Source organism: Neltuma alba, unplaced genomic scaffold (assembly GCF_004799145.2).
Source record: "Neltuma alba isolate B1F8T4 unplaced genomic scaffold, ASM479914v2 tig00003893_pilon, whole genome shotgun sequence".
NCBI classification, from domain to species: Eukaryota; Viridiplantae; Streptophyta; class Magnoliopsida; order Fabales; family Fabaceae; genus Neltuma; species Neltuma alba.
In genome coordinates, this window is record NW_021633470.1 from 173,416 (window position 1) to 200,532 (window position 27,117).

Consider the following 27,117-nt stretch of genomic DNA (forward strand, 5'->3'; position numbering starts at 1 on the left):
TAGCAAAAGTACACAGGACTACACTAGAAGAATAAATTAAGAAAATTGTATTTCAGAGAAGAAAACAATATTAGGTAAGGGATTGAGATACGTTGAGCTGCGTCATATTTAGCAACGAAACGTGCGCGCACGTGGTTAAAATCAATCTGCGCCAGTGCACGTAGACCCGACCTTCTTTTCCTTTTTTTCCTTTCCCCCGAGTCCTTGATATGTGAACCCCGGTACATATTTAATTATCATGACTTGTCCATTTGTAGTGCGCCAAATCTTGTCCTCACTTCCTGGGAACCATCGCCTCGCTCCTTTCTAATTTCTTTCTGTCTACGTGGTATCCCGTACTCCACTACACGCCGCCTGAGCTTCGAAGCACCGCCTGTGGCATTTCAATAACGCGGAGTTTTAACAAAAAATTAGGGAAAGACATAATTAATGTCAGACAATTAATTAAATATTCCTCCAATCCTAAATATAAGACCCCTGTACACATGTAAGACCCTTATACTAGTGTGCATCTTACATTTAGGACCGGAAGAGTAAAAACCAAATTTAAGATCCATGTTTTGTCTCATGACATCCATCAGCTAGAAATGGATTGGCTTCCTTCTTGCACAAATGAATTTTTTTGGCCAAACAAAGTCATTTGCACAAATGGATTGGCTTCTTATTAGTTATCACACAGCAGGGGCCAAATAAGATGTTCAAACAGTAGCAACTTCGTGGGGGTGTTTCGGAAAAGTCATCTTGCGAGGCTTAGATCATCCAAGGAATTTCTGGCCTCTTACTCTCGAAGTGATAATAGACATCTTTCCCAGCTCCAGCGGAAAGAACAAATACATAGACGCACTTAGAGCTTGGCTCTCTGCAATTCTAACTTGGCTATGGTGCCTAGGTGGACTTCATCTGGGCCATCTGCGATTCTCAATGTCCTTGCAGTGGCCCACAGATGCGCCAGCACCGTGTCAGATGATACGCCAGCTCCCCCATGCACTTGTATTGCCACGTCAAGCACCTTAAGTGCCATATTTGGTGCCGCTACCTGATCCAAAACCAGGAGTAACATGGTGTTGAGAGTAAAAAAACAGCTTTCCTGATTGATTGAAATTACAGTAACCCACCACAAATTAGGGCCCGATTTTGTATTACAAAGTAGAGAGAAAGAATTACCTTGGCCATGGCTATGATCCCCCGAGCTTTTTTGTTCCCAATCCTATCAAGCTGATCAGCTGCTTCCAACACCAACAATCTTGTCTTCTCTAACTCTATTCGACACTAGACCCAAAAAAGGAGAACCCAAAAAAAAAAAAAAACATAAGTAGGATTCTGTATGATGTCACGCTGGGAGAAATTTCTATCTTTGACCTTTCTAAATACCCAATCCTATAAAATATGTCACAGGCTCCGCTAATCGAACAATCATAGACAGTGATAAGCTTATAGCACATAGACAAATCAGAAAACCTTGGCCATATCTGAAAGAAATGAACCATGTTGAGCAATTAACTTCCCAAATGTTCTCCTATTCACAGCCCTTTCAACCATCATCTGCATGCCTCTCTCAGCAGCACCTATCAGTCTCATACAATGGTGTAGCCTTCCTGGGCCTAACCTACCCTGTAAGAATACAAGTCAGCACCAGATTCCATGGAAATTGAGCGGAAGATCTCAAGCAAAATAAGAAGCTCTAAACTGCAAGTGGCAAAAAGCCCCCATCCAATCGTGTATAATTTAAACCTGTAATTCTTTTCTGTGTAATATGTTCTGATTCTCATTCTAGCATCCACTTTCTAAGGATAATTTGCACTTACCCAAAAGATGAGATGATTTTCCCCCCCAATTACTCAACAAAAGTTCCAGCAACATTTACCAAAATAATAATCATCATCATAGTTTAAAGAGGTCAAACTCATGGACCACAGACTATAACTTCTCTAAACTTTCAAGAAGAACTACAATGTTGCTCAAAATAAGGTCAAGTTCGGGGACAACGCACTGCAAGGTCTAAACAAATATCACACGCTAGCATCATCACGCTGCTGAATGCAAAAGTTTACTAAGCTTACTTGAGCAATTTCAAATCCACGTCCTTCACCCAATATAATATTCTTTGCTGGCACTTTCACATTGTCAAAAGTGACTTCTGCATGTCCATGTGGTGCATCATCAAAGCCGAACACCATCAGTGGTCTCTTTATGTGTACACCGGGAGTTTGAATATCCACTAAGATCATAGATTGCTGTCTGTGCTTAGCTGCATTGAAGTCAGTTTTCCCCTGTGCATATTTCCTTCATTAACTATACTGACCCATAGCACAAAGGATATTATCACTGCAATGCTTTTCAACCAAAATACGCACCATGACTATCAGAAGCTTGCATCTTGGATCCATGGCACCACTAGTCCACCATTTTCTCCCATTGATGATATATGAATCTCCTTGTCTATATACATACGAAAAATGATGAAGTTATACAGATATATATATCATTGTCTCTGATATATTTCTGCTGGTCTTTCTAACAAAAGCTTGGCTCAAACCCGTTCTTAGTTAATTTGCTAGTTAATGCATTGATATCACCTAAAAGGCTTTCTTGATCGAGTGCAAGTTTTTCTTTTTTTTTTTTTGGAAGGGGGGGGGGAGTTCTCGACAAGTCTACCTTCTGATTGAACACTCAATATTGGTTGCGTCAGAAGATGCAACACGTGGTTCTGTCATAGCAAATCCAGACCTAATTTTCCCCTCGAGCAAAGGCATGAGCCATTCTTGTAATTGCTCTTTATTTCCATAGCGCAATAAAACCTAACATGCAAAGTACTGTGTTACAACTAGATCAAACGATAATGCAATGGAAGTAGAAATAGGTATTGATCTACACGGGACAGAATCTAATTGAAGAGTTTAAGAAGTTGGTAGAGTCAAAATCATTCAATTATCGGTCAAATTTGCTTATTTAACGTTAATCGTACCTCCATATTGCCCGTGTCAGGTGGACTACAATTAAACACTTGTGGAGCCCATACAGAACGACCCATGATCTCACAAAGGTATCCATATTCAAGGTTTGTGAGACCAGCACCCCATAACCAGTCATATGCATCACCAGAGAGGTTATTATTGATCTCATCATGAAGTATGCTCTTTGCCCTGGAAGCACTGTCAATCTACATAAAAACAGAAATATTAGAGACTCAAAGCATATTAATTTCAAAAGGCAACTAGACTAGGAACGAGAACCATAGGTGACAAATAATTACAAGCCTCGTCTGTATTAGAGTTACCCTTTCTTATTTCTCCAAATTTCCTTTCCTATAAAATTGCACATTCAATGGTTTATATCCTGATAATTTACCACCACTGTTTCTATGAAGGACACTGCTCATCCTCATTAAATTTAAACATAATATATACATTTTTTCGCTGCCTATTTGTTAAACCTTCAGCACTGGCACCCTGCTATTTCAATGCCCTTTTTTCATGAGGCTTGAGCAGGGGTAAATACCAAATAGCATCCAAAGATAAAGTATAAAAAAATCTCATACGAGGCTCTTGAAATATTCAGTTTTAACTCATTGCAATGGAGATACAGACTTTTCAGTATAATAATATTAAATTTTGGATGATGCAGAAAGCAGTAAACCCTTGTACTTCAGATCAAAACAAGCAATGTTCATGGTTAACATGGAATATATGGAGGAAGGACCTAGCATAATTTCAAAGCTAAAAATAGCATGATGGAAGATTTCAACAAAATACAGATAAATTATATGACTGAAGAGCATAATTGAGATGCATACAGGTATCCACAAATTCCACAAGCCTTCTTTCTTTGCCAACTCCTTTAACTTCTCCTCCATAGGGTGAACAGTCCAACGTGATGCAGATTGGGCAAGTTCATAAAATTCTTTCTCCATTGGGTATATGTGTTCTTCCATGAACTTGATTAGTCTGTTCTTCAGCTTCAAAACCTTTTTATTAGGAATAAACTTTCCCGCATTTGAAAAGCCTTGCATGTCATCCTCATCCACAAATTCTTTTGAATACTCTTGCACATTTGCATCTAATTGTTAAAGAGTCAATGAAACTCAGTTATTTTGGGTATATTGACTCCCTTGAAAAATAATTGGCATCTAATAAGGACAAAATTATATTTGAGCCAACTTGCAAGCGAAGTCCATTACAGTTAAACAGTCTACCTACAGATGGAGGACGTTGAGGAAGCACAGATCTGCGCTCGATAAATTCCCATGCAGCATCTATAAGACCATTGGCAAGTAGCTCAGTATAACGAGCACGCTCACCCCCCGAAGCATTTCCCTAGAATGAACAGAAAGAAGGTACAAATTTTTAAAAATAAACTTCCACAACAAAAGCATCCCTAACAAGTCAAGATACCTTGGTCCATCTATTATACACTCCTGAGTAGATTGAAGCCGCACGAAAAAAAGAAAAGGCAAGATAGAACTTCCACTCAGCAACAGGCCACTTTCTTCCCTGGCATACAAAATTTCTCTGGTCAGACCTTTTTTCAATTTCAATGAAAACAGCATATAATTCAACCACTATTTCGTTAACCATATCCAGGCCATGGTATGGGTCTGGACTGCTCATATTATAATAATGTGGTCGATAAACATAGCACAAAACTATAAGATACATAGTAAAACCAACCCACGCCAATAACACGACCATGAATACAGCAAGTTAAAAAAAAAAAAAACGATATAGTTCAATTTTCAATTTGTAAAGTGCAGAGCATTGTCTACTCCATCCAGAATCAATCTAGAAGAATTCATATAATTATAGTAATGAAATTAACAAGTAATTCTTGAGCATTTTTAATAGCTTTTCTAACAAGGATATGTCTTCAGGTAGGTTGCATGCCCTTCACAGATCCTTGCTTATTTTAAAATAGCTCATTTTCAAATGGACTTTTGAAAGAAGTGCTTTGAGTGAAACGGTTTGTATTTGGCAAATTATTTAACAAGTGTCTGTAATAATAATCGAGAAGCAATTTACGTTGGGTAAATCTTAAAAAAAAAAAAAAAAAAAAAACTCTAATCAACAAATTATGAGAAAAAGGGACATACAAGTTTGACTTTTAATTGTTGTTTTACTTATTTTGAGTAGTCGTATGGTTGCCCTAAAAAATTGTTTCTGTCATTGCTTCCAAGAAAGCTCCAATTGCTTGCTTCCTTCTCACAGCATAAGAATTGCACCTACTATCATTCAGCTTCCACTTCTTTTTTTTTTCCGCAGAAGTTCTGCCACACCTCTGAATTTTAATACTCCTCCAGTCCTAAATATAAGACCCTTATACTAGTATATATTTAGGACCGGAGGAGTATCAGTTTTTTTTTTTTTAAATATAGAAAACTAAGCACTTCATCCAAGTAAGAGAGATAAATAGGCTTTCCTTGATTAAAGCCTGAATAATCCAACGAAGACTTTTATTTTTTTTGGGGGGAAAAAAACAGAGAGAGAAAAGAGCAGCAAATATGACATTATCGTGTGAAGATGCTTACTAACAGAGAGCAGTATTCAGCCAAATATTCGGATTGTGTAGGAATTCCTGGAATTCCGAGGTGTTCCAGACCTTTATATATGTTGTCATGCCCAACGTCTGCAATATAAGGCTGCAAGGACACCATGAACTGAATTAGTGGTTCCCTTTTTATTGAAAGAAATGAAGATAATATCATATGCCACATAATGCAACGAATAGCCCTGTAAGCACCAGTCTTGAGTCAGATTTTATATGCTACGTACCAAACAGCTGTATGCAACATCACACATTTGGTTACCGAGGGTTGACAATTCCCAGTCAAGCACACCGATGACTCGATCCTGCAATAGAAATAAATATGATATGGCATAGAATTTACTGTTAATTTTGACACTGCCTAGAGTGAAATTTCTGTCTTTCATCTAACTTGGACCATGAGCTGATAGAAATACCCATGAATTGACAACAGCACCAAAGAAAAAGCAATAATATTCTTATCATGCACAGCATACCTCAGTGGGATGGAACACAAGATTATCAATGCGAAAATCTCCATGGACTAGGCCAGCTGTTGCTCCTGAAGAATCTTCAAGTGGAATATGATGCCGAAGCCAATCAGCCAGTGCGAACATTTTAGGATTACTTGCAGGCTTACCCTCACTGGTTGAAGCAATATATTGCTTGGCCCACCTCTCAACCTAAGATTAATAGAGAATCAATAATTCCTTCAGAATTGGTAAAAATAAAAATTAATCCTATCCCTCTTTTCAAATAACTCAACAAAAATGAGAGGCCTGGTCAAACTTTTAAATAACACGACCAAAAGTACTTCTGCAAATTCTTTCACATATTGTGCTGTAATAATGGTTTAATGCACAAGCCAATTTATACCCGGCAATTTCAGGGCATAATATTGACCATACATAGATAATCATTTCAGTTTGAAATCAGCTGTAACTAAGCCACCTGTCTTTTACAATAATCGTTATGCCACCCATATTTTCCCAGTCCAATGGAGTTCACATCAACAGAATGTAAGGAAGCTAAAGTTTTGGCAGTTTCCCGGTAAACTGCCCTCCTCCTTTCTGCTGCCAAGCCCTAAAATTAACACATTAACATAATGTAATTTAGTGATCAAGCCGATAGTAATTAGGAATTCACAGTGAGAATGGAAGAAAAGAAAACCAAATCTAATAAACCATCGAAAATTTTAGTCAAAAGGGTTTAAGGTAGCCAAATGATCAATCATACTGGTAGCTTGGGGTCAATAAATATGCGTCCGTCCAAATATTCCATGATATAAAAAGCTGTTCCAATTATACTCGGATCATTGCAAAAACAGAAAGCCTTGGGAACGGGAACTTGGGTGTAAGTGCCTAGCGCATGGATAACCTGAACATGGGAAAAAAACACAAGAAACTGTTACTTATTCAACATACTGATATTATTTAGTACAATTCCCAACAACTGAACAAGACAAGGGAAGTAACAATGTCTCAAATACCAAGCGATCTATTCAACCGCACTGTCAATTTTCTAATCACTGGCACCAACATGTAAGCGTTTTCTCAATGCAAAAAAGTAGAATTGCAAGGAAACATTGACGTCAAGTACAAAAATTCATTGAAATCCATAAACCACCTGAAATTCTCTGTCAACGGCATGAGCTGATGCCAACAATTTTCCTGGAGGCTTCTTCCTTAGTACATAACGCTTCACCGCATCCCCTGAGCCCACTTCCAGCAAGTAGGTGGGGTTCGATTGCCCGTGCCCAAACTACAGTTTACCATGGAAATGAAAAGTCAAACGAGAGAACAGTGGCCAAAAACCAACAAAGAAGAAGCAAACCAACCAAAACACCAAACATGTAAGGAGCCGACCTGGGAGACGACGAAATGAGAGGGAGAGTGGGGGAAGCCTGAGATATTGGCGGACGCATAGCGAAACAAGGCGCTGAGATCGAACTCCTCAGTTGGTTTCACTTGTCGGACAAGCTCAGATGTTCTCCTTGCCATTACCCAACTTCGAATTCAACCGCAATCGTCAGAATCAATGACCCGGTGATCCCCTCCGCCGCGCATTTATATGTTGAGATGTTATATCTTGTGTTTATTACTCCCTCCGTTCCTTATTATAACAGACAAATAACCGAAGTACGTTGATCAAAAAAACAGTTAAAGTTAGTTAAAAACAATTAATGTATAAAAAGTATAATTTTTTTCCAAAAATGTCCTCATTAATAAGGAGAGAGAACAATTAAATTATTAAAAGAAAGAGAAGTAGGAGGGAGAGAGAGTGTGAGTTGGAGATAATATATGGGTAAAATAGTAAATCAACACAAAAAAGTAGAGACAACTTGTAAGTGTCTCTTATATATAGGAACATGGTATAAACATTAAGTGTCTCTTATAATAAGGAACGGAGGGAGTAATAATTTATAACGGTGAAGACAAATATTACATCCAACCTTTAATATAAAAATCTGACTTAGATTAAATAAATTTATTTAATTAATTATTTATAATAAATAAATTTTATATGTTTTAAAATATATTTACTAATAACGTGTATTAACTAAAACTATTAACACACAACTATTATAAAAACTATTTTAAAAAATAATAAATATGAGAAATAAAGTAAAAGAAAATTTTATATTTAGATTCAAACTAAAAGTTAAACTATACTACCTTCTGTCCTTAATATAAGACTCTGTTTGATTTTTATTTTGGCACTAAATATAAGACTCCAATCCACTTTGTCTCTTATAATTATACTTTTTTTTTCAAAGTAGTCCTTCTAATAATGATAGTTTTAGTCAAGACACTTTATTAGTAAGGATATTTTAGGAAAGACAATAACTATTTAGAATAAATAACTAACTTAACTTACTTCCTTAATCTCCTCAAATTAGTCAACAGGCTCTTATAATTAGGACCGGAGGTAGTATTAAAGATAAGACAGAAGCTATTATGTCACGGAACTGAGGAAGAATGGAAGCGGTTCTGTAAGCCGGTCACCTTGAAAGATTTTAAATGGACAAAATCAGCATCACATGGATTATGGAGAAGTTAAGCATAAAACCAAAACATTATCATTACACGGCTACTCTTGAATTGCGATCAATTTTTTCTTTTGTTTTAAATTTGCAATTTATTTTAGGGAAAATCCCAAAAAAGGTTATTAGAATATGAGAAATGACAAATTGGGTTCTTAAATTTCAAAAGTGACAGAATGGGTCATTGATCCAATCTGTCATTTGTGAAATTCAGACGAATTGACAATTTTGCCCTCATTTATTCATTCACTACAATGATTTAAGGAATCACTATAAGAGTTTAGGTGTTACCTAGATTCGTGTAGCGAATAACTACTCACTTTTTTATAATCAGGTGTATTGTTATTAACTACAACTAATTCTGTAATCATTAGAACAATGTAAGCATTACCTAGATTTGTGTAGAGAATAACTACTCATTTTTTCATAGTCAGGTATCTTATTATTGTCAGGTACCTTATTATTAACTACAAAGAATCTTGTAATCACTAGAACAGTGTAAGCGTTACCTAGATTTGTTTAGAGAATAACTACTCACTTTTGCTTAGGGGCAAAAATGTCAATTCGCCTGAATTTCACAAATGACAGATTGGGTCAATGACCCATTCTGTCATTTTCGAAATTTAAGGACCCAATCTGGGATTTAGTATATTCCAGGGGCTTTTCTGGATTTTCCCTTTATTTTAAAATTAAAACACTTTTAAAACAGAGAAATAGATATTTTATTAAATTAAAATTTTAACCGAGAAAATAAAATAGAGTGAGGCTATGGCTCAGAGATAATGATGACTCGATACGTGGGAGGCGAAGACTTTCTACTGATGATTTTCTTGACATAAAAGCATTATTATGATTCGGCGTGGCCAAAGGCCACAATTCATTTTGTTGACCTGACACTAACGAAATGTTCGACCATTAAAAAATGCAAACATATGGTCTGTTCATCGTAGAAGCCTACTGCTTCCTCTCCTCAACTTCTTTTGGAGGCAATGCCGAACACCACCTGAGACCTACCAGATTCTATGGGTCGAAGAAGAGTGCCATCTCACATCATCAATCTCTTCACTTGGTGTCATTTTCAAAACGCTAATATATGGAAGTTTTATGTAAAATAAAAATGTTAAATAGCTAACATCAATATTCAATTTTTTTTTCTTTTGGGGGAAAAATTAAACATTCACTAATGAAAGAAACCAATCTTTGAACTTAACAAATGCATAGCCCCGCTAAAAAAACCCTGGGTATACAGTCTCATTTTGAAGGGCTCGCCGCAATTCTAATTCAGCCAACTCAATCCAGATTAATCGTTATAACAAATAATAATATTAATAAAAAGAAACTAATCTTTATTCGAAGAGTTCATATACAACTGCTGGTGGACCTTTGCCCCAATTCCTGGACTGGCATAATCTTGCACCTCTTTGACCACCCAAAAAACCTAACTAGCTCACATTTCAGAAACCATATTATCTGTACAGAACTTGCAGGAATGTATCAAGTCCGAAAATAATAACTGGTCTGCTCAGGCTCATCACACAGCAAATGATGCAGATGACGTCTATTGTAATTAAACTTCCCAATTTTGATTGTCTCCGAATTTCCAGCTAAATAAATGCGGAACCACGGCTCTAAAACAGATTTTCTTTTGTGCGGGAAAAAATAAGTTTAACAAGTTTAATATTTTCTTGAAGAAGCTGAGAATTTCAGAGTCAGAGACAGTACTGACTTTTTTCGTCGAGAAGCTCCTTGAATGTGGTCCAAATCCAATGCTGTTAATCGACAGCGAGGGGAATTGACTTTATCTGAATAACACAAACAACAAAGGGTGAAGAAGGGACACCATCATGGAAGTGATAATGAGGCTAATCGTGAAAGCGCTACACAGAACTGACCCAGCGCCGAGTTCTAACTTTGGCGTTGGGTTCCATTCAAAGAAAGATAAGCAGATAGTGTGCTCAGACAATCCCATTTCCATTATAGATAGAGATGGCAATCAGCTATGCCCAAGAAAAGAAAGAAAAGACAAGGCAAAAGGAACAAAGGAGAAGGGGGGGGGGGGTAAGAGAAGGGCCCCTAAAAGGTGTTGCTGGAGAGTCAAGATGGGCTAACTGCTGCGAGAGGAACGCGACTTACCAAGTCCCGGAACTTCAGGATGTAAAACATCTCGAGGTATCGCCTAGTTTCTCTCCTCTCCAGCCGAGATACATGCTTCCAGAACCCGTAAACACCAGCCAAAGTCAGAAGTCTCTCTGAATATATCTTCCATGTATACCTGTAGAATGAAAGACCGTTATCCGAAAATCAGTTTCCAAGCAGAGAGAAAGTCTTCTGAAGAGTGCATCTAGCAAAGCCCAACCTCTCGTGAATGCGCCTAAGCCCTGCGTCAGACGTGTTGCTCCAGTGGCCAGGATCGTGCTTGCATCGCTCAAAAAAGTTGATTAAAACTGCGGCAACCTGATCAAGGTAATGCGGGTCAATATGGAATCCAGAAATGCCATGCTCAATGATCTCAGCTGGGCCCCCGTGACACGTGGCAAATGTTGGAAGGCCCCATGTCATAGCTTCGACCACTGTTAGCCTGAATCCTTCGTAAAGAGCAGGCTGCAACAGTTCACAACATGGTCGAGTACGCTAATCAGCCATTAAACATCTTACAAGTCAAGCGAATCCTTATCTATGTTCTCAGCAGCATACCTGCACAAATACACCTTTCACATCAGCTACGTAACGGCAGAGTTCCCCGTTGCGTGCACGATTCGTCTGGGTCTTTATCCAACGAAATTGCCCGTGCAAGTCATATTTTTTTACGAGGTCGTGCATTTTTTCTATCTCCACCATTCTTCTCTGTCCCTCGATTTCTTTACAACAATGTTGCCGCCAACCAACACAAGATTTACAAGTCCTCTCAGTTTGGAACTCTTACCAAAGCATTCAACAAGTCCCGTTAAATTTTTCACTCGACCTAGTCTCGCCACAGAAAAGATAATTGGCTTTGATCGATCATTTAGCAAACCACTGCATTAGTAAAGACAAAGGGAAAGTATTAAAGACGTTGTTATATGGTGATGTATGATAGGCCCACAGGTAAATCTTAATCCGGATAAAAACAAGCGTCTCTTTACCATGCAAAATGTAAAGTTTATTGGAAGATACTCACATGTGCTCTTCATTCTGTTCTGCTCCGTATAACAACTCTTCAATCGAAACATGTAGAGCAGTAAGCCTCTTTTCATTGCTAGAGTATGGAAAATATATGCTCATGTCGGCTCCTGGAGACACAATATTGAACTTGGGATAAAAAACATCAATGCCATGAAAAACTCGATACAGTCCTGGAAGAGTGAAAGCTGTGTGGCTCTCATACTGTCCAACGTTATTCTTGCTGGGGCAAAGTTTGAAGACATGGTTAGGCATATATGATCGGTGGAGCAACCGGCACATTCAGAAAATTATCATACGTTCAACCATTGAAAAAGGTACAGAATATTAGTTCTTCAAAATAAAATGCTGAATTATGATGCGAAATTGACATTCAATTTTCCGAATATGCTTGCTGACTTCAGAGTTTCATTCGATTGCCTTTGGTGAATGCATATCTTGCGAAATCCTTAGTCACATCATATGTCCTCATTGTGTGGCCATGACTAAGGGAGTGTTGGATAACCAAACCATGGTATTCAGAGTGCTTTTCGGATGCAGTAAATAGTGGAGGAGGTTACCCACCAAACATGGTTTTGGAGCACTCAGATTTCAGATTAGACGGGGTATTTTTTCTTTTTTTTTTCTTTTTTTTTGCCCCTTTTGGGCCATATATGCATGTTAGTTGGGGTAATTACGAATGCTTGATTGGTGAAAGGGAAGGGAGATGTGTTGGATGGGATCACCAAACTATCGTGGGCTAAATGATCTGAACTAGAACACCATTTAAATGGGCACATGATTACTCTTAAACAAATGTAACCTTCTTGATGACATCAAATCTCTGAAACAATTTCTCCGTTTTATTTTTAGGCCTAGAGCCTCTGAAACATATTGACGATCAAGTATGTACCTTGAGTTCGAAGCCCCTAGGAAAATAGGCCCAAAAAAGAAAGAAAATAAAAGAACCTAAAAAAAAACAAGAAAAAAAAAAACAAAGAAAGAAAGAAAGAAGCTCCAAGGGAAAAAAGTTACCTTACCGCAATTTCTTGAAATGTACTGGTGATGATAAAATCAGCATTGTTCATTGCAATAACATCAGCGGTAAATTGACAAGAAAATTGGTACTTATCTTCATATTTCTTCCAATATATAACAGAGTCAGGATGCTTTGTTTTCTCCAATGCATGAGCAATGTTGCACTGCATAGAAAATTGAGTAAAAAGGTTCGCAAAAGCATGTTCAGTCTTGCCATTCCCCAAAAAAAAGGTTTACACCTGCATGTGTAAATAATTATATGACATGAGAATAATTTGTTGAAGTGTCAACTCACCTGCGTGATCCCTAGCTTATAAGATAACAAAGATGCAACAAGATTTCCATCACTGTAGTTTCCGATTATCAGATCTGGAATTCCTTGTAACTCAGCAGCAATCTCATTTGACGCATCCTATTTAAAGTAAAGAAACAACCATCTTATCATGAGAATACGGTAATTTATGCTCCCTCAAAGAGGAAGCCACTGATAACTGGTGGAATATCCTAAAACTAGGCTGCTGCTGATCGCTGGCCCAGACGGACAGCAAATTATTATTTGTCTAACAAAAATACGAAGATAAGGGATCACCTCTGCACGAAAGGAAGGGAGGACACAGACCGCATGAAGGAATCTGAAAATAAGACGAACATAGAAGCATTTCTGATGCTTACCTCTGCAAATGTCTCTAGATATGGCCAAATTTCAAATCTTGAAATCCATTTCCTCAAAATTCCATTCCTGGTTCTAAAAGGTACTCGCAATATGTGTGCATGTTCAGTTCCGCTGACTTTTTCAAGTCTTTGATTGCATGTTGTCCCTTTTGCCTGTGGTATCAATCTCGTAACCTAGAAGCACCATTTGTCTGTAAATATAAATGCAACTCTAATAGTTCGATCTATACATCAATTAATTAATCGAAAAGTGGGAAGGACTTTGGCATCCACCTACAATGAGAATTTTTGGAGACACGTCAAGCCCCTGCTTTTGGATTCTAAGAAGCATTTCATGTTCCAAAGCTCGCACTTGATCAAGGATATAAAAAATCTGTTCAACATTAAGTCGCAGTAAGGCTTATTACAATACGTTATTAATAGCAAACGAGAGGTTGGGGTGATACATCACAGCGGGTGTACGAGAAATCCCATCCGTCTGCACAAAATGAAAATAGCAAAGAAGGGGTGAACTTCGCAAGAAATTAAAAAGAAAAAGAAAGCAAGAACAGAGCAACAGATAAGAGAAAATGGAGGAGGTGGAAGACATGGGACGTGGGGATGTGGTATTTGTAGGGGGAAAGGGGAAGCAGTCTGAGAGACAAGTACCGAGAAGGAAATGAAAACGCGACAGTAAAGAAAATGCCATGGTAGCAGACTAAGCGCAAAGAGCACCGATTAATAGCAGGGGCACATGTCAATAGTAAGAAGAGGCGGGTGCAGGAATTGTGCGGTTTGTTTCCCTCGCTTTTTGAATCGAAGCGATGAGTTTTGTTCACGGTTGTCAGTTTTCACTGGCGGGATCTAGAGGAGTCGTTGGCAATTGGGCCCGGCCTTTATCCAGAAAAGCATCATTGGGCTTACCGGCTCCTCACAATTTTTCTGATCCCATGCTGATGCACCCCAATACAACTCTCCATTACGAACTCCCCGTTACAAAAACAAAAAACAAAAAAAAAAAAAAAAAAAAACTATCCAAACTCTGATTTCACACTATGTCCGTCACTTTCTATATAAGCAAGTGAAAATAAAATTCAAAATCTAGTAAGATCCTCGCGATCAAAGTTGTGGTATTCATCATCGCGTCTGTTCTGTTTATTGTATTTTATAAAATTAAAGGGATGCGTCTAAAAATGTTGTACAGCTGTGTGCATGGGCCTATTTAAAAATTGATATAAATTATAACAACCTATTTAAAATATGATACTCGTCTGATCCTAAATATAAAATCCATTTTGTAATAAATAGGTCTTATATTTAGAACCGAAGGAGTATTAAAGAGCCAACAAAAATTAGTTCAGCTGGGAGTTGGTTTATAACTTATGAGATTCAAATCTTACTATCAATATGAGGTCCTTATATTAGTGGGGAATCTAATTGGCTTTGGCCCAGGATCTAAGTCACTACTTAAACTTCTTTCAACCAAAAAAAAATGATATTAAAGAAATGTAGATTTATTATATTCGTCTCTCTGTGCGGGTTCGTGTTTAGAGTTTTGGGAGATGGATCAGAATTATATTTTTCAGGTAACTCTACTTATTGGAGGCATTCTGTGGAACTAGAATGACTGCTAGCTGGAATTTGCAAAATCCAAAGGCCTTAGTTCCTCAAAACTAAATAAAAAGATATACGACCTGATGGTTCGAGGCCGTAAAAGATGTAGACAAGATTCCATTGCATCAGAATTTACATCCAAATCGGGAAATAGCTCTCCACCATGCCTCTCTCTGCTCCCTGTCATCCATCCTTATAAGGCAATAAAATATCTTTCAGCAACCACATGCAGAATAATTGGAAAACTGATTTACGTAAGTGCTTGTGGATATGCTGGATGATGAAGGAGATGAAAGGACCGCAGAAAGACATGGATGATTGTTGGAGTGTTGTCTTGTATGCGTGGAGAAGAAGGGCAAAAGCAGAGGGTCGCGGTCATTTATGTTGACGGCGTGTTAAAGCTGTGAAATTCCAGAGAGCTTATTCTTGGTTCCGCGTTTTGAATTTGGTTGCCGACAAGTATCAAGTTCCATGGCACGCGGTTTCCTCATTTTAAAATTCCTATCTTATCTTGTTCTCGTCCCTTCATTTCCACTTCCTCCATCTCCATCCTTCCCACCTCCCACACACAAAGCTTTCAACCAACTTCAACACCTTCGTTATCTGCGTTCAGTATTAGGTCTGTCTAAAATACTATACGCTCACCCTATATCTACATATTGTGATCCAAACCCACGTCTATTTAGCATATATGAGTTGCATCTTTACTAGCTAGACCAATTTTTATTCTTACCAGTTAATCAAATGTATACTTATTGCTCAACCTATTATTTGGAGTAGATTAAACAAGTCAACTCAATGAATTTAACCTATTTCAACAATCTCAGCACCACGCTCATGATGTGTGTCTGCGCGTATGATATGAGTGCAGGCCATATGTTCTACGTGAGACATATGTAGAAACCCTGTATAGGACCAATATAAAAGTTTTCCTTAAATGGAAGGTTCTCTCAGGACCAAACCATTCTTTTAACATTGAATATTGTCTTTACGCCAAGAATGAAACCTGGAACCAGATACTGCTTGCATGCTTTTAATTTCTCGTTTCTCTCTCTTATATATTGATGACATTATTACTAGGAAACAATCCAAGGTATATGTCGTGATGGGGTATGTCTGGAGAATGCAACGGAGAACTGATTTCTCTGAATTATCAAGAAATTCCCATTGAGGGACCTGGTCAAAAGACGAAAGAATGAAATTGAAGTACTCGATCCACATTTTAATTATATTATTGCTTTGAAGATAATGAGGGGATCCATTCCTCGTCCTTTTTCAAATTAATTCCTCTTGCACACACTTCTTGTTGGACAGCAATTAATATTAGCTTTCCACAAATTCCTCCTCCAGCCTCGTCCTCCGATCATTGGCCACCAATGTTCCACCTTCCATTCTATATAAGATACCCTCTGCGGCAAAGTGTATAGCACCTTCAACTATGGTCCCCTTTCTCTTAATTTCCAATTAGAAATGTAAACCCAATTAGCGAAGGTATATATACTTTTTCTTCAAAAAAGAGACCCTCCGGTCATTTGAATAGATTTTTTTTTTTTTTTAATTCGAGAAGAATTTGAATCCTTAATTTCTATATCCATCTCCATACTTCATCTTACTGTTTTGAAACCCGAGCTAGTCATAAGATACAAATTTAATTAAAGTTGCCAATTGTCTATGCCAAATTTTAGCGTTTGCACACGGCTATTATTTGTCCCAGCTGTTAGAATCCATTTTCAATAGATTGGTGGGGCATGCATTATGTTACACTTACGTTGTTAGAGTTCCAGTTAGGAATTAAAAAGGCGTGTAAAAAGCATCTTCCGCAAGATGCGAAAATTTCATATTAGAAAAATCTAGAGAAACGCAGCACGAGCCAGCAACTATACATAGACGGGATCTTTTTTCTTTGAATCTTGGGATCAATACGAGGATCGTGCGCCAGTGTAGGATCAAATTAAAGAACGTTACATTGGATAATTAGTAGCTGAAAGTCAAAAGTAATATTGACCTGTGTGTTGCATATACGTTGCATTAATGAACGAGAATACGTTAAAAATTAGCTGGTTAGTTAAGTGCCGTGTCCTTGCTGAAAATTAAGCGGGGGGGTCGGGCGAGAATTTTTTTGGCTTTCATCCCACTTCATTATTAATGTAGTGCGGATATATTCCCATATTTCTTCTTGCAAATATGGGATCTCTTATCATGCTCTACATCAAAAGATTTGAGGCTCCACGCAACTAATTGAACGGAAACCCAGAGCAAATTGTCGTATACAGGTAGTATCACATGTCGCTTCCTTAATTCGTATGAGTTTCAGCTAGCAAAAAAATTCACGAACCATGAAAGAGACTTTTAAGCGAATATGGTCGTGCAGCCAGCGGGAAAAACAAATAGAATTAAATTGATCGGTCAAATATTATATTTGAAAATTCTTTGACCACAAAATAAGCATTCGGTAATTCACTTCTTTCTTTAGTTTATTTTTAAAATTTCGGGCACTAGGATTCAGTTATTACAATTTTTACAAAAATTAATTTATTTTAAGTGGTTTTATACTGCACGACAAGTATGTGAAATAAATTTTAGAAAAAATATTTAAAAAAATCATTGACATAGAAAAATTACACACAGAGACCGGTTTGTAAAAATTGCTAGAACCCATATTATTGTTGTCAAAACCCATACTAATGTTGTTATAAGTCCTTATTTATAATTTTTTTATTTTGACAGTCTTTTTTGCCATTTTTTTTCTAAATTTCATCTTATAAAATTAAAAAAAAAAAATACTTCTGATTGATTCTCTTAACCGGAGTGAAAAGGAAAATGGAGTGGTGATATGTAATTCAGAAAACAAGACAAAGGAGCGGCATAATGAGAAAGATAAAAGATGAGACGTTCGTTGGGAAGGAATGAGATGTTGTGTGGCCATTTTGGTGTAAGAGAGACTGGGTGATCTGAATTTATTTCCATATCTGGTTGATAAGAGTACGAGTTTCAATACTTATCATCTTGATGAACATCTTAAACTCATCAAATCTGAACCATCTATATCTGATTTGAACGGTTTATATTTAAAATTTTTAATTAATTATTTTTAAATAGAAAAAACTATTTTTTGAAAGAATGATAGTTAAGAGATTATATCTATTTTAGATTCTATGCATATTAAAATAATTATTTTGAATAAAGAATAAAAAAAAATTAAATCTAGACCATCCAAATGAGTATGCATGATTCAAATTTGATGAGTTTATAGTGCTCGTCAAAATAACAAGTACTAAAACTAGTTCGGTTTCATTAATGTGGTATCACTACCTCGTCAACTTGGCTTCCTGCTTCATACTCATTCTATGGAGAGACAAACCACCATTTCTTGATCCTCAGTGCTCCCCTAAAGCCACACCAACCACACATGCCCTTCTCTCTCTTTGTTTTTTTTTTTTTTAATTCTCAACTAATCTATTTTATTATTCTTCCTTTTTTAATATAAGACTTAATTAGGAAATTAGTATTGATCATATATACAAGACTTGTATCACATTTTTATCAACTTTTTCAGATTAATCCTATTAATATGCTTTCAACAATAATTAAGTAGGAGAAAAAGAGCGGTAATTAAGGAAAATGCTTATAGTACTTCAGAAAAAACATATCATATCAACTAATTTAATTAACGTCCTTAATCTATTCATATTATTTAATTAAGTCTTATATTAAGTACCGTAAAAGCATTATAATTTTATATATGTATGCTCTATCTATTGCATATACTTCTACAATATACATTCCATTCGTTTCATAAAACTAGATGTTGTACATATTATCCATTATTGTCAAGGAACAAAAAACTGAACTGAACATTAAACTGATTGAGGTAGTAATTTAATGGTCAGTTGGTCGAACCGAGATCAACTCGGAATCCAACTAGTCATATTAAAATAATATAATTTGATTAAAAATAATGAAATATAGCAACATTAACAATCACTAATAACAAAATATAAGAAAATATGACAATAATTTGATTGTAACAATAACAAAGTATAATAATATTGAAAATTTTGATTTTTATGGTTCATCATTAATTAAAATTAATAATTATTGTTACCAAAATTATCATTAAAATTCATTTAAATTTATAAGGGCTAATATATTATGAGCTGCATGAAAAAAAATAAGATTAATAACAACCAAATTATTCAAACCGGTTTATTACCGGTTCACACTACTTTTTATTGATTCACACCGGTTTGACCGGTTCTTTACCGGTTTAACTCCCTCCCGGTTTAGTATCCAAACCAAACCGGCCTACTGACCGGTTTACCAATTTACCAATTGAATCGACTGGTCTGAACTGGTTTTTTGTTCACTGATTATTGCTAAAATGTCACACTTTAGTCTCATTTTAATTTTTTTTAATCCAATATCCTCTTTCCAGCAATTCAAAAGGGTAAATACATGTGATCATAATAACAAAATCTATTTAGCTTTAAAGCATCTGATTTGCGATAATCTAAATACATCAATTAGCACACAGAAATTTTATGTATTACAATTTTTACAAAAATTAACTTATTTTAAGTGGTTTTATACTGCATGATAAGTATGTGAAATAAATTTTATCTTAAAAATACCACACAAAAAATACTTCTGATTGATTCTCTTAACCAGAGTGAAAAGGAAAATAGAGTGGTGATATGTAATTCAGAAAACAAGTCAAAGGGCAGAATAATGAGAAAGATAAAAGATGAGACGTGCGTTGGAAAGGAATGAGATGTTGTGTGGCCATTTTGGTGTAAGAGAGAATGGGTGATCTGAATTTATTTCTATATCTGATTGATAAGAGAGCTGGTTTCAATACTTATCACCTTAATAAATACTCTAAACACATCAAATCTAGACTATTTATATATAATTTGAACGGTTTAAATTTAAAATTTTTAAATAGGAAAAACTATTTTTTAAAATAATGATAGTTAAAAGATTATCTTTATTTTAGATTATATACATATTAAAATAATTATTTTGAATAAACAAAAAATCAAATCTTGACTATCCAAATAAGATATGGATGATTCAGTTCTAATAAATTTAGGATGTCCATCATATGATGAATATTGAAACTAATTCGGTTGACAAGTCATTAATCAAATGAATGTAGCGTCCCTACCACGTTAACTTAGCTTCCTGCTTCACACTAAGTCTATGGGGAGACAAACCACCATTTCTTGATCCTCAATGCTCTCCTAAACCAACCACATGTGCCCTTCTCTCTCTGGTATTCTTAGCTAATCTATTTTATTATTTCTTCTATATTTTTAATATAAGACCTCATTAAAAAAATTAGTGTTGATCCTATGTACAAGACTTGTATCACAATTTTATCAATTTTTTTAGATTAACCTATTAATATGCCTTCAACAATAATTAAGTAAGGAAAAAGAGAGCGGTAATTAAAAAGATGCTTAGAGTATTTTAGAAAAAATATATCATATTAATTAATTTAATTAGTATTTTTAATCTATTCAAATTAGTTAATTAAATCTTACATTAAGTACCGTAAAAGCATTATAATTTTATATACGTACGCTCTATCTATTGCATATACTTCTACAATATACATTCCATTTTTTTCATGAAACTAGATGTTGTACATATCATCTATTATTGCTAAAATATCACACTTTAGTCTCATTTTAATTTTTTTAATCCAGTATCCTCTTTTGGATCCAGCAATTCAAAAGAGTAAATATATGTCATCATAATAACAAAATCTATTTAGATTTAAAGCATATGATTTGCAATAATCCAAATACACCAATTAGCATACAGAAATTTTACAACGCGTGTCATATAACAGAAGAAAAAATGGTTATTGGTAGGATTACACATTCGCTTGGTTCAGTGAATTCATTCATACCAGGCAACACCTATTATGACCCTTGATAATTCAGTGACATGTTCTAAAAAATGATTTCTGGTCATTCTTGAAAAAGATCAATATTTATATATGCTATTTCCTATACCGCAAATATATATATTTTTTAAAGCTTTTGAAAAGAATATATCACAAACATCAGTGGGAAAAGTGAACGAATAAAAAGCGAAAGGGAAAGGAAAACACTGAAACAGAATCCACTGACATCAAATGTTGAAGGTTACAGATCGAGGGGGAAAGAGATATAAATAGAGGTTGTTGTGTGGGGTAGTCGTGGAAGGCAATAGAACAATGAGAAACAGAGAAATGGATCCTCTGGTAGTAGGAAGAGTAATTGGAGACGTAGTGGACCCCTTTACGAGGTCGGTGTCTATGAGGGTCATCTACCCCAATAACAGAGAAGTCATTAATAGTCGTGAGCTCAGGCCCTCCCAGGTGGTTTCTCAACCCAGGATCGAAGTTGGCGGGGGACACGACCTCAGGAACTTCTACACTCTGGTTCGTACTCCCAATATTAATTCCTTCTTATTTTATTCTGTTTTTATCGCTAACAATGTTGTTTTCCTGCAAGGCCACCAGCTTGCTGGCTCCCCTGTGGGTGAATAACCTATGTGGTCATATGAGTCCTTTTCTTGATTGGAATTACATAATATAATGCAGGTAATGGTCGACCCTGACTCGCCCAGCCCCAGTGATCCAAGCTTACGAGAGTACTTGCACTGGTGAGCCATCATCACGTGACTCTCTCCCTCTCCATCCAAGTGAACCTGACTCGTTTCATTTTAATCTCACTAACGGTCCGAAATACAATCACATGGCTTTTTGTTAACAGTGAGGTTTGTATTCTGCCAGAGATTGAAAGGGGTGAGCTGAAAGATAAAGTATATTTTACTGGGAGGGCGATAAAGTTGGGGGTAAATCCAACCTCAAGGAAAGAAAATGACTAATTGAGTATATATTTGATTTCACGTGGAAAAGTATCAAAACGGTGACTTCGTTGGCTTCTGTGATGTAAAAATAGACATCCTTTAACACAGCGAATTGGATGCTGTTATTGATTCTTACACTTGTCAGTGGGGACATTTTGCATGCCGCGTGTGTAGACTGTAAAGCATTTTGCTTTTGTAACTCTCTCTTTTCTTTTTGAATGGATGCGCCCAGGTTGGTCACTGATATTCCCGCAAATACGGGAGCAACCTTCGGTGAGTACATACTAATATCCCTTTTCTTTTGGTTCCAACTTCTAACGTTTAGCTTCCATATTGTTTTCAATCACCAAAACTTGCATTTGAACTGTGTACGTATACATAATTTCGATGACAGGACAAGAGATCGTGTGCTACGAGAGTCCACGGCCAGCGGTGGGGATTCATCGTTACGTGTTTGTGTTGTTTCAGCAACCAGGAAGGCAAGCGGTGTATGCGCCGGGATGGCGTCAAAACTTCAACACCAGAGACTTTGCAGAGCTTTATAATCTGGGACAGCCAGTCGCAGCTGTTTACTTTAATTGCCAACGAGAAAGTGGTAGTGGTGGAAGGAGAGCTTAATCTCAAGCTAAACTCATCCACCATCTCCGTCGTTTCCTTCTGTCCTGTGTTTCGCAATCATCCATATGAATATCCAACATATAATAAAAACTTACAAAATGTAAGGAGGACAAGTCATGCATAGGAAGACTCATCTTAAACATTACTCTAGTAAGTATTTAAATATTCGGAACCCGGAAAATGACTTCCTTAGGTTAGTTATATAGTTATATAGTTGTGTGTGTGTGTGTGTTTCTCTCAACTATATTGTATGTTCCTCTTTAATATAATAAACTTACTTCTTATAATTACAGTTTCAAGTTCGAATGAATATTAATTCTATAAATTTAAAAAAAAAATAGTAGTAATGTTTAATGAGCTAAAGCCCACGTATTTCATTCGATAACTACATAAGATAAATATGATTTTTTTTTTTTTGGTACCGTAGAAGTATGCTGCAAAATGATAAGATACTCTCATAGTCAAAAATTATAGAAAAACAAGATTGAAGAGACCAAGAAAAAATCAAATAGCATCGACGCGGTCAATGATATAGATAATGCACGAGGAATCAGGAATAGGATGATGCTGAAGAAAGGGAAAGATGAGGCCAGCGGCCGAGGTGGCATCCTCATCCGGCGTTTGACGACGACGTCATCGCGTACAGGCTTCAGGAAGCACAATTTTTGTCATGATAGATTTTATTCTCTCTAAAATTCAACTAAAACAAGGAACTCACCCACTAAAGTACGGATTTCATTTTCATTTGTTAAACCAAACTTAAATTGAGAAACTTCGATGCAAGTGAACAGAATGTTTATACAAATTGTGAGAGAGAGAGGAGCAACTGAGCATGCATTAGATCTGAAATAAGCAGGAAAAATGTCAAATCTAGCGTCCCTTGTGGTCTCCATTCTATCTTCTTCTTCTTCTTCTTCTTCTTTTAAAAGCAGAGGTCTCTATTCTATTCAATGAGTAGAACCATAACCATAAAATATACGGTTATGCATAATAACCATATTGAAATAATATTACACGCCTGATCTTGTATATCAGACAAAGGAAATCACGTAAGAGGGCAAATTGATGGACAGCTTTTGCAGCCGGTGGAAGCAGAGCGAACCAACAAGAATGGATTTGGCCACCATAAAATGTCTCCATAATTCAGACTTTCATTTCAAAGCTCCCTGTCTGGGCTGCTCATTATGGAGACCGTGTCTTGATGAGATTCGGTGCAGCTGATCATATCCTGCGAGCACCCCAGCTCCTGCGACGCCAAGAAGCATATTTGCGGTGACTCCCCGAAAAAGAGCAAAGAATCCCTCCTGTCGCACAATCTCGTTAAAAGCATGCAATGTATTGCGATACTTATTTGGCTGTCCGGATGTCAACATCATCCTCCGTCGGAGTGTGTCAAAAGGGTAGGCGCAAACTCCAGCAGAGGTCGTAATGCTCCAACCCAACATGAAACTAGCAAAAAAATTACCCTGTCGTAGAAGGATAAATAATAAAAAGGACTAAGGATAGGAATGAGCGAGTATGGCATAAAAACACTCCTCCAGTGCTTTAAATCATTATAAGCAATTAATGAGCCAAATTATCAACGCATGTAAGAATAGAGGGCTATGGCAAGAAAAATCAGGTGTATTCACAAGTGGGAAGGAAAAAAAAAAAAAGCCAAAATTTTCAAATTCCCTAAAAAATGAATGTTCAAAATTGAGTACGTTGCAACTTTACAGATTTTATTCGGACTAAAATATCAGTAATACATATCATGGAAAACCCAACTAAGAAGACTTATTCCATAGTAAAAGAAGCTCAAAATGCTCGTTTGAAGTACTCAACTACACCATTGCCCCTGGGATGCAAGCTAGAGAACTCTAGTCATTAGAAGAGTAGATGCGTACCTCATAAGGCCCAACTAAGACAAGAGGTTTCATGGTGTCATAGATTCCAAAGTACATGCCTCGATACATGGTGATTCCCATTATTGAAACCCCAAATCCCCTGTACAAGCCAACAATTCCATCGCTTGATAAGGTTTTGCGATATACATCAACTAGCCCTTTAAACTGGCGCTGACCACTGGCATGGCATTCTAATGCATCCGTACCCAATCGGGTGCGAGCATAATCTAAATGATACAGTAGTAGTGAAGTCGTAGCTCCTGCAGCACTGCCTGAAGCCACATTTCCAGCAAACCACTTAATATACCCGTCTCTCTCTTTGGAATGCCCAAAAATGCTTTTGAAGTAACCTTTGAATGCAAAATTGAAAGCCTATAGACCAATTAAGTGTTTGTTCAAACATGGTTCCTAGAATAAACCAATATCAATTGGGTACAGAATAGATTGGGAAGAAAAAGGCACAAGTTTACAAATGGGAATTACCTCTAGTAATGACAAAGAGTACTAAATCCGGGAGCAAATAAGGTTACATAAAATTTTTAACAAATATTTTCAGTTAGCCTAAAAGAAATAATTATCCTAACATCTAAAATCCTACTCACTAAATGACCCATCTCTGGTCAGTGACTACAAGGGAGTGGAAAGAAATCTAGGAGATGCAACACGGAAAGGGGGGGTGTCCTTTAACATCAATCAGAATGTCAGAAAAATTATAACTCACTTGTGTTGGGAAGTATCGTATAACATTGGCTTGGTTCCCTCTCCAAAAGGCAAAGAGACCCTCCTCCCTCAAGACCCTCTTAAAGCAATCAGATACGCCCAAATATGGTCTCTTGAGTTGTCCTCTCTTTATCATTTCCCCTTGATTTTGCAATAAAAGCTTAACTCTCTCTATTGGTGCCGCTGCACTCTTAGATATAATGGCTGCTACACCTCCCATTGCAAAATCCATTGAGAATCTGTCATATTGTGCTGACGTTACTACCATTTTTAACTGCTCTTTCTGATCCTGGATGATACGTACAAAAGTTAGTTGAAAACCGAGCCATGAACAAAGATAACTATCCATACATAGATTAAATTTTGGCAGAAACCAACGTTTAATGTCAGAAAAACTGAAATAGTGATACATAACAGAATAACTTGCTGCAGAACAGAAGGCACATACTCTTAATGCTGTGAGTGGGAGCGTACACGCATGTAAACACGTTACACTAATCACTTTATTCCAAACCATAAATATATGTACGATTAGAAATTGCTTATCATCTAACAAAATCTAGTCTTTTTGTGCAGGTATGAGAAAAACTCCAGGCTCTCTGACGTTTACTATCTTTGAAAGCTACACTGACTCAGAGAAACGGGCTAAGTGTGGACAAAGTCAACCTTATTATGCATATCGTACGGAGCAATTATTTCACAAATTTTGCAGTTGTTACGAATATTATAAGCCATACACTTAAAAGTTCCTTCAAAGTTTCATTTTCTTTTGTAGAAGTTCTTCCTCGTCTGAAAACTGACATGACACAATGCCAATGCCAATGCAAATCAGCCTCTTTCTACCTGCTCGGGCGTTTGGTTGCACGAAGAGAGATAAAAGTGCAGCAGCTAGGAAGAATTCTATCTTCAAACGGAGGAGATATGTTTGCCGGCAGGGGTGGGGGAAAACTAGGTGCCTAGGTCCAGGAAACGGGAGCGAGGTAAATTTACGGAACTACCCATGAACAGTTTGATAAAGAGGCTTCTTTACTGGATTTGCCCAGAAGTGGAAAAGATTGAAAATTTATTTTGCATCACGGAGAGAGATCAGATATTCACATTTTCATATATTAAAAATCAGTCGCAAACAAGAAGCACAACAGATTTGCACAGCCGAACATCAACAAATTGTCCACTCCTACTGAAACGAAAATCTTTAATCCACACAAATGTGATAGCCATAGAGAACAAGTGAACAACCATAATTGAAACGTTGGATGAAGAGAGATTTAGGCCTGAGGTGGGGAAACCAAACCTTGAAGACAACAATTTCGTCAACGCACTGAAGCCCAGCAGTTTTCTATCACCTCAGTCGCCGATTTCCCCCTCTTCGTCAAGTTCCAGCCAACGGCGACGTTGCTGCACCGAGCTCCCTCACACCTTGTCGTTCTTGCCTAAATAATGGCCCCAGACACGGACCTTCCTTCACCTCCGGCGCCGCTGTCCCCGCCGGCAACGAGGTCCTCTCAGTCGCCGGCTACACGTACTGCATCCAAAACTATCGCCCCCGCCAAGCCGCCAGGCCTTGTTCATTCTATGTTTGCTTTTCCCGGGGCCACGAGTTTTTTTATGCTATTTTTATCCGGTCTAAATCATGTGAAATCAGAGATGACTGGTGGTCATTTTTTGAATTTAATTAATTTTTACGTTAATATTAAAGCTACATATGAGTAGATCATTGAATTTAAGTTGACTTCTTTTTTCAAGGTAAAAATTGGCTTTTTTTCAAAAAGAAAAATAGGATTAATTATACATCCCTTTTCATTTAGGGAACGGTGGGTCATATCCCCATTCATATAACCGACAACCTTCATTCAAAGAGGTATCGAGTGTTATTTAACAAGAGGCTGGTAACAAGTTTCATCCGTAACTTAGAATCAAGTAGTAGCCAAGCATATAAGTACCTCTAAGTTGGTGAAAAACAAGGTACACCACTTTTAAATCACAATTTTAGAAATAATTTTATCTTTACACAAAAATATTTTTCGA

The 27,117-nt window shown here is 36.8% G+C and overlaps 4 protein-coding genes and 1 long non-coding RNA gene across 6 annotated transcripts; 2 read left to right on the top strand and 3 right to left on the bottom strand.

The window, feature by feature from the left end:
- On the bottom strand, nt 1-7,558 carry LOC114742901 (probable acyl-CoA dehydrogenase IBR3). Of its 2 annotated transcripts, none has more exons than XM_028931127.1 (18): nt 7,383-7,558; nt 7,144-7,278; nt 6,754-6,894; nt 6,469-6,600; nt 6,015-6,200; nt 5,766-5,843; nt 5,522-5,632; nt 4,392-4,490; nt 4,193-4,313; nt 3,794-4,056; nt 2,966-3,160; nt 2,656-2,798; nt 2,355-2,439; nt 2,061-2,270; nt 1,459-1,611; nt 1,165-1,269; nt 783-1,036; nt 1-373 (listed from the first exon to the last, which is right to left on the bottom strand). In XM_028931127.1, exons 1-17 carry the CDS (start codon nt 7,515-7,517, stop codon nt 845-847), a joined length of 2,484 nt encoding a protein of 827 aa, XP_028786960.1. In that variant the 5' UTR covers nt 7,518-7,558; the 3' UTR covers nt 1-373; nt 783-844. The 2 variants fall into 2 exon arrangements, with proteins under 2 accessions (XP_028786960.1, XP_028786959.1); XM_028931126.1 differs by having other exon boundaries at nt 189-373; nt 542-1,036.
- Nucleotides 3,038-23,974, top strand: LOC114742909 (uncharacterized). Its single transcript, XR_003739923.1, has 4 exons — nt 3,038-3,106; nt 6,010-6,018; nt 14,210-14,215; nt 23,962-23,974. It is a non-coding gene; the product is annotated as an uncharacterized LOC114742909 (long non-coding RNA).
- On the bottom strand, nt 9,948-13,754 carry LOC114742906 (sucrose synthase 2-like). Its single transcript, XM_028931131.1, is given in 10 exon segments — nt 9,948-10,362; nt 10,694-10,832; nt 10,917-11,161; nt 11,255-11,397; nt 11,400-11,575; nt 11,718-11,942; nt 12,734-12,900; nt 13,032-13,148; nt 13,409-13,582; nt 13,686-13,754. Coding segments are annotated over 10 exon segments (1,470 nt in total). The 5' UTR covers nt 13,740-13,754; the 3' UTR covers nt 9,948-10,332.
- LOC114742907 (protein HEADING DATE 3A-like) lies at nt 21,228-22,758 on the top strand. The gene is made up of 4 exons (XM_028931132.1): nt 21,228-21,434; nt 21,597-21,658; nt 22,098-22,138; nt 22,260-22,758. The coding sequence occupies exons 1-4, from the start codon at nt 21,228-21,230 to the stop codon at nt 22,481-22,483; spliced, it is 534 nt and encodes a 177-aa protein (XP_028786965.1). The 3' UTR covers nt 22,484-22,758.
- LOC114742905 (ADP,ATP carrier protein ER-ANT1) lies at nt 23,222-26,673 on the bottom strand. Its single transcript, XM_028931130.1, has 4 exons — nt 26,384-26,673; nt 25,091-25,378; nt 24,370-24,741; nt 23,222-23,949 (listed from the first exon to the last, which is right to left on the bottom strand). Exons 2-4 carry the CDS (start codon nt 25,355-25,357, stop codon nt 23,635-23,637), a joined length of 954 nt encoding a protein of 317 aa, XP_028786963.1. The 5' UTR covers nt 25,358-25,378; nt 26,384-26,673; the 3' UTR covers nt 23,222-23,634.
- Between the last annotated feature and the right edge of the window lie 444 nt (nt 26,674-27,117).

Excerpts from the sequence above, each read along its gene's own strand:
- LOC114742905 (XM_028931130.1), bottom strand. The coding sequence starts at position 25,357 with ATGGTAGTAACGTCAGCACAATATGACAGATTCTCAATGGATTTTGCA. Across the intron at positions 24,742-25,090 it reads TACGATACTTCCCAACACAA|GCTTTCAATTTTGCATTCAA; the intron begins GTGAGTTATAAT and ends ATTGGTCTATAG. Across the intron at positions 23,950-24,369 it reads TCTTAGTTGGGCCTTATGAG|GGTAATTTTTTTGCTAGTTT; the intron begins GTACGCATCTAC and ends CTTCTACGACAG.
- LOC114742901 (XM_028931127.1), bottom strand. The coding sequence starts at position 7,517 with ATGGCAAGGAGAACATCTGAGCTTGTCCGACAAGTGAAACCAACTGAG. Across the intron at positions 5,633-5,765 it reads ATGTTGCATACAGCTGTTTG|CCTTATATTGCAGACGTTGG; the intron begins GTACGTAGCATA and ends GTGTCCTTGCAG. Across the intron at positions 1,037-1,164 it reads GGATCATAGCCATGGCCAAG|GTAGCGGCACCAAATATGGC; the intron begins GTAATTCTTTCT and ends GTTTTGGATCAG.
- LOC114742907 (XM_028931132.1), top strand. The coding sequence starts at position 21,228 with ATGAGAAACAGAGAAATGGATCCTCTGGTAGTAGGAAGAGTAATTGGA. Across the intron at positions 21,435-21,596 it reads TCAGGAACTTCTACACTCTG|GTAATGGTCGACCCTGACTC; the intron begins GTTCGTACTCCC and ends AATATAATGCAG. Across the intron at positions 22,139-22,259 it reads AAATACGGGAGCAACCTTCG|GACAAGAGATCGTGTGCTAC; the intron begins GTGAGTACATAC and ends TTTCGATGACAG.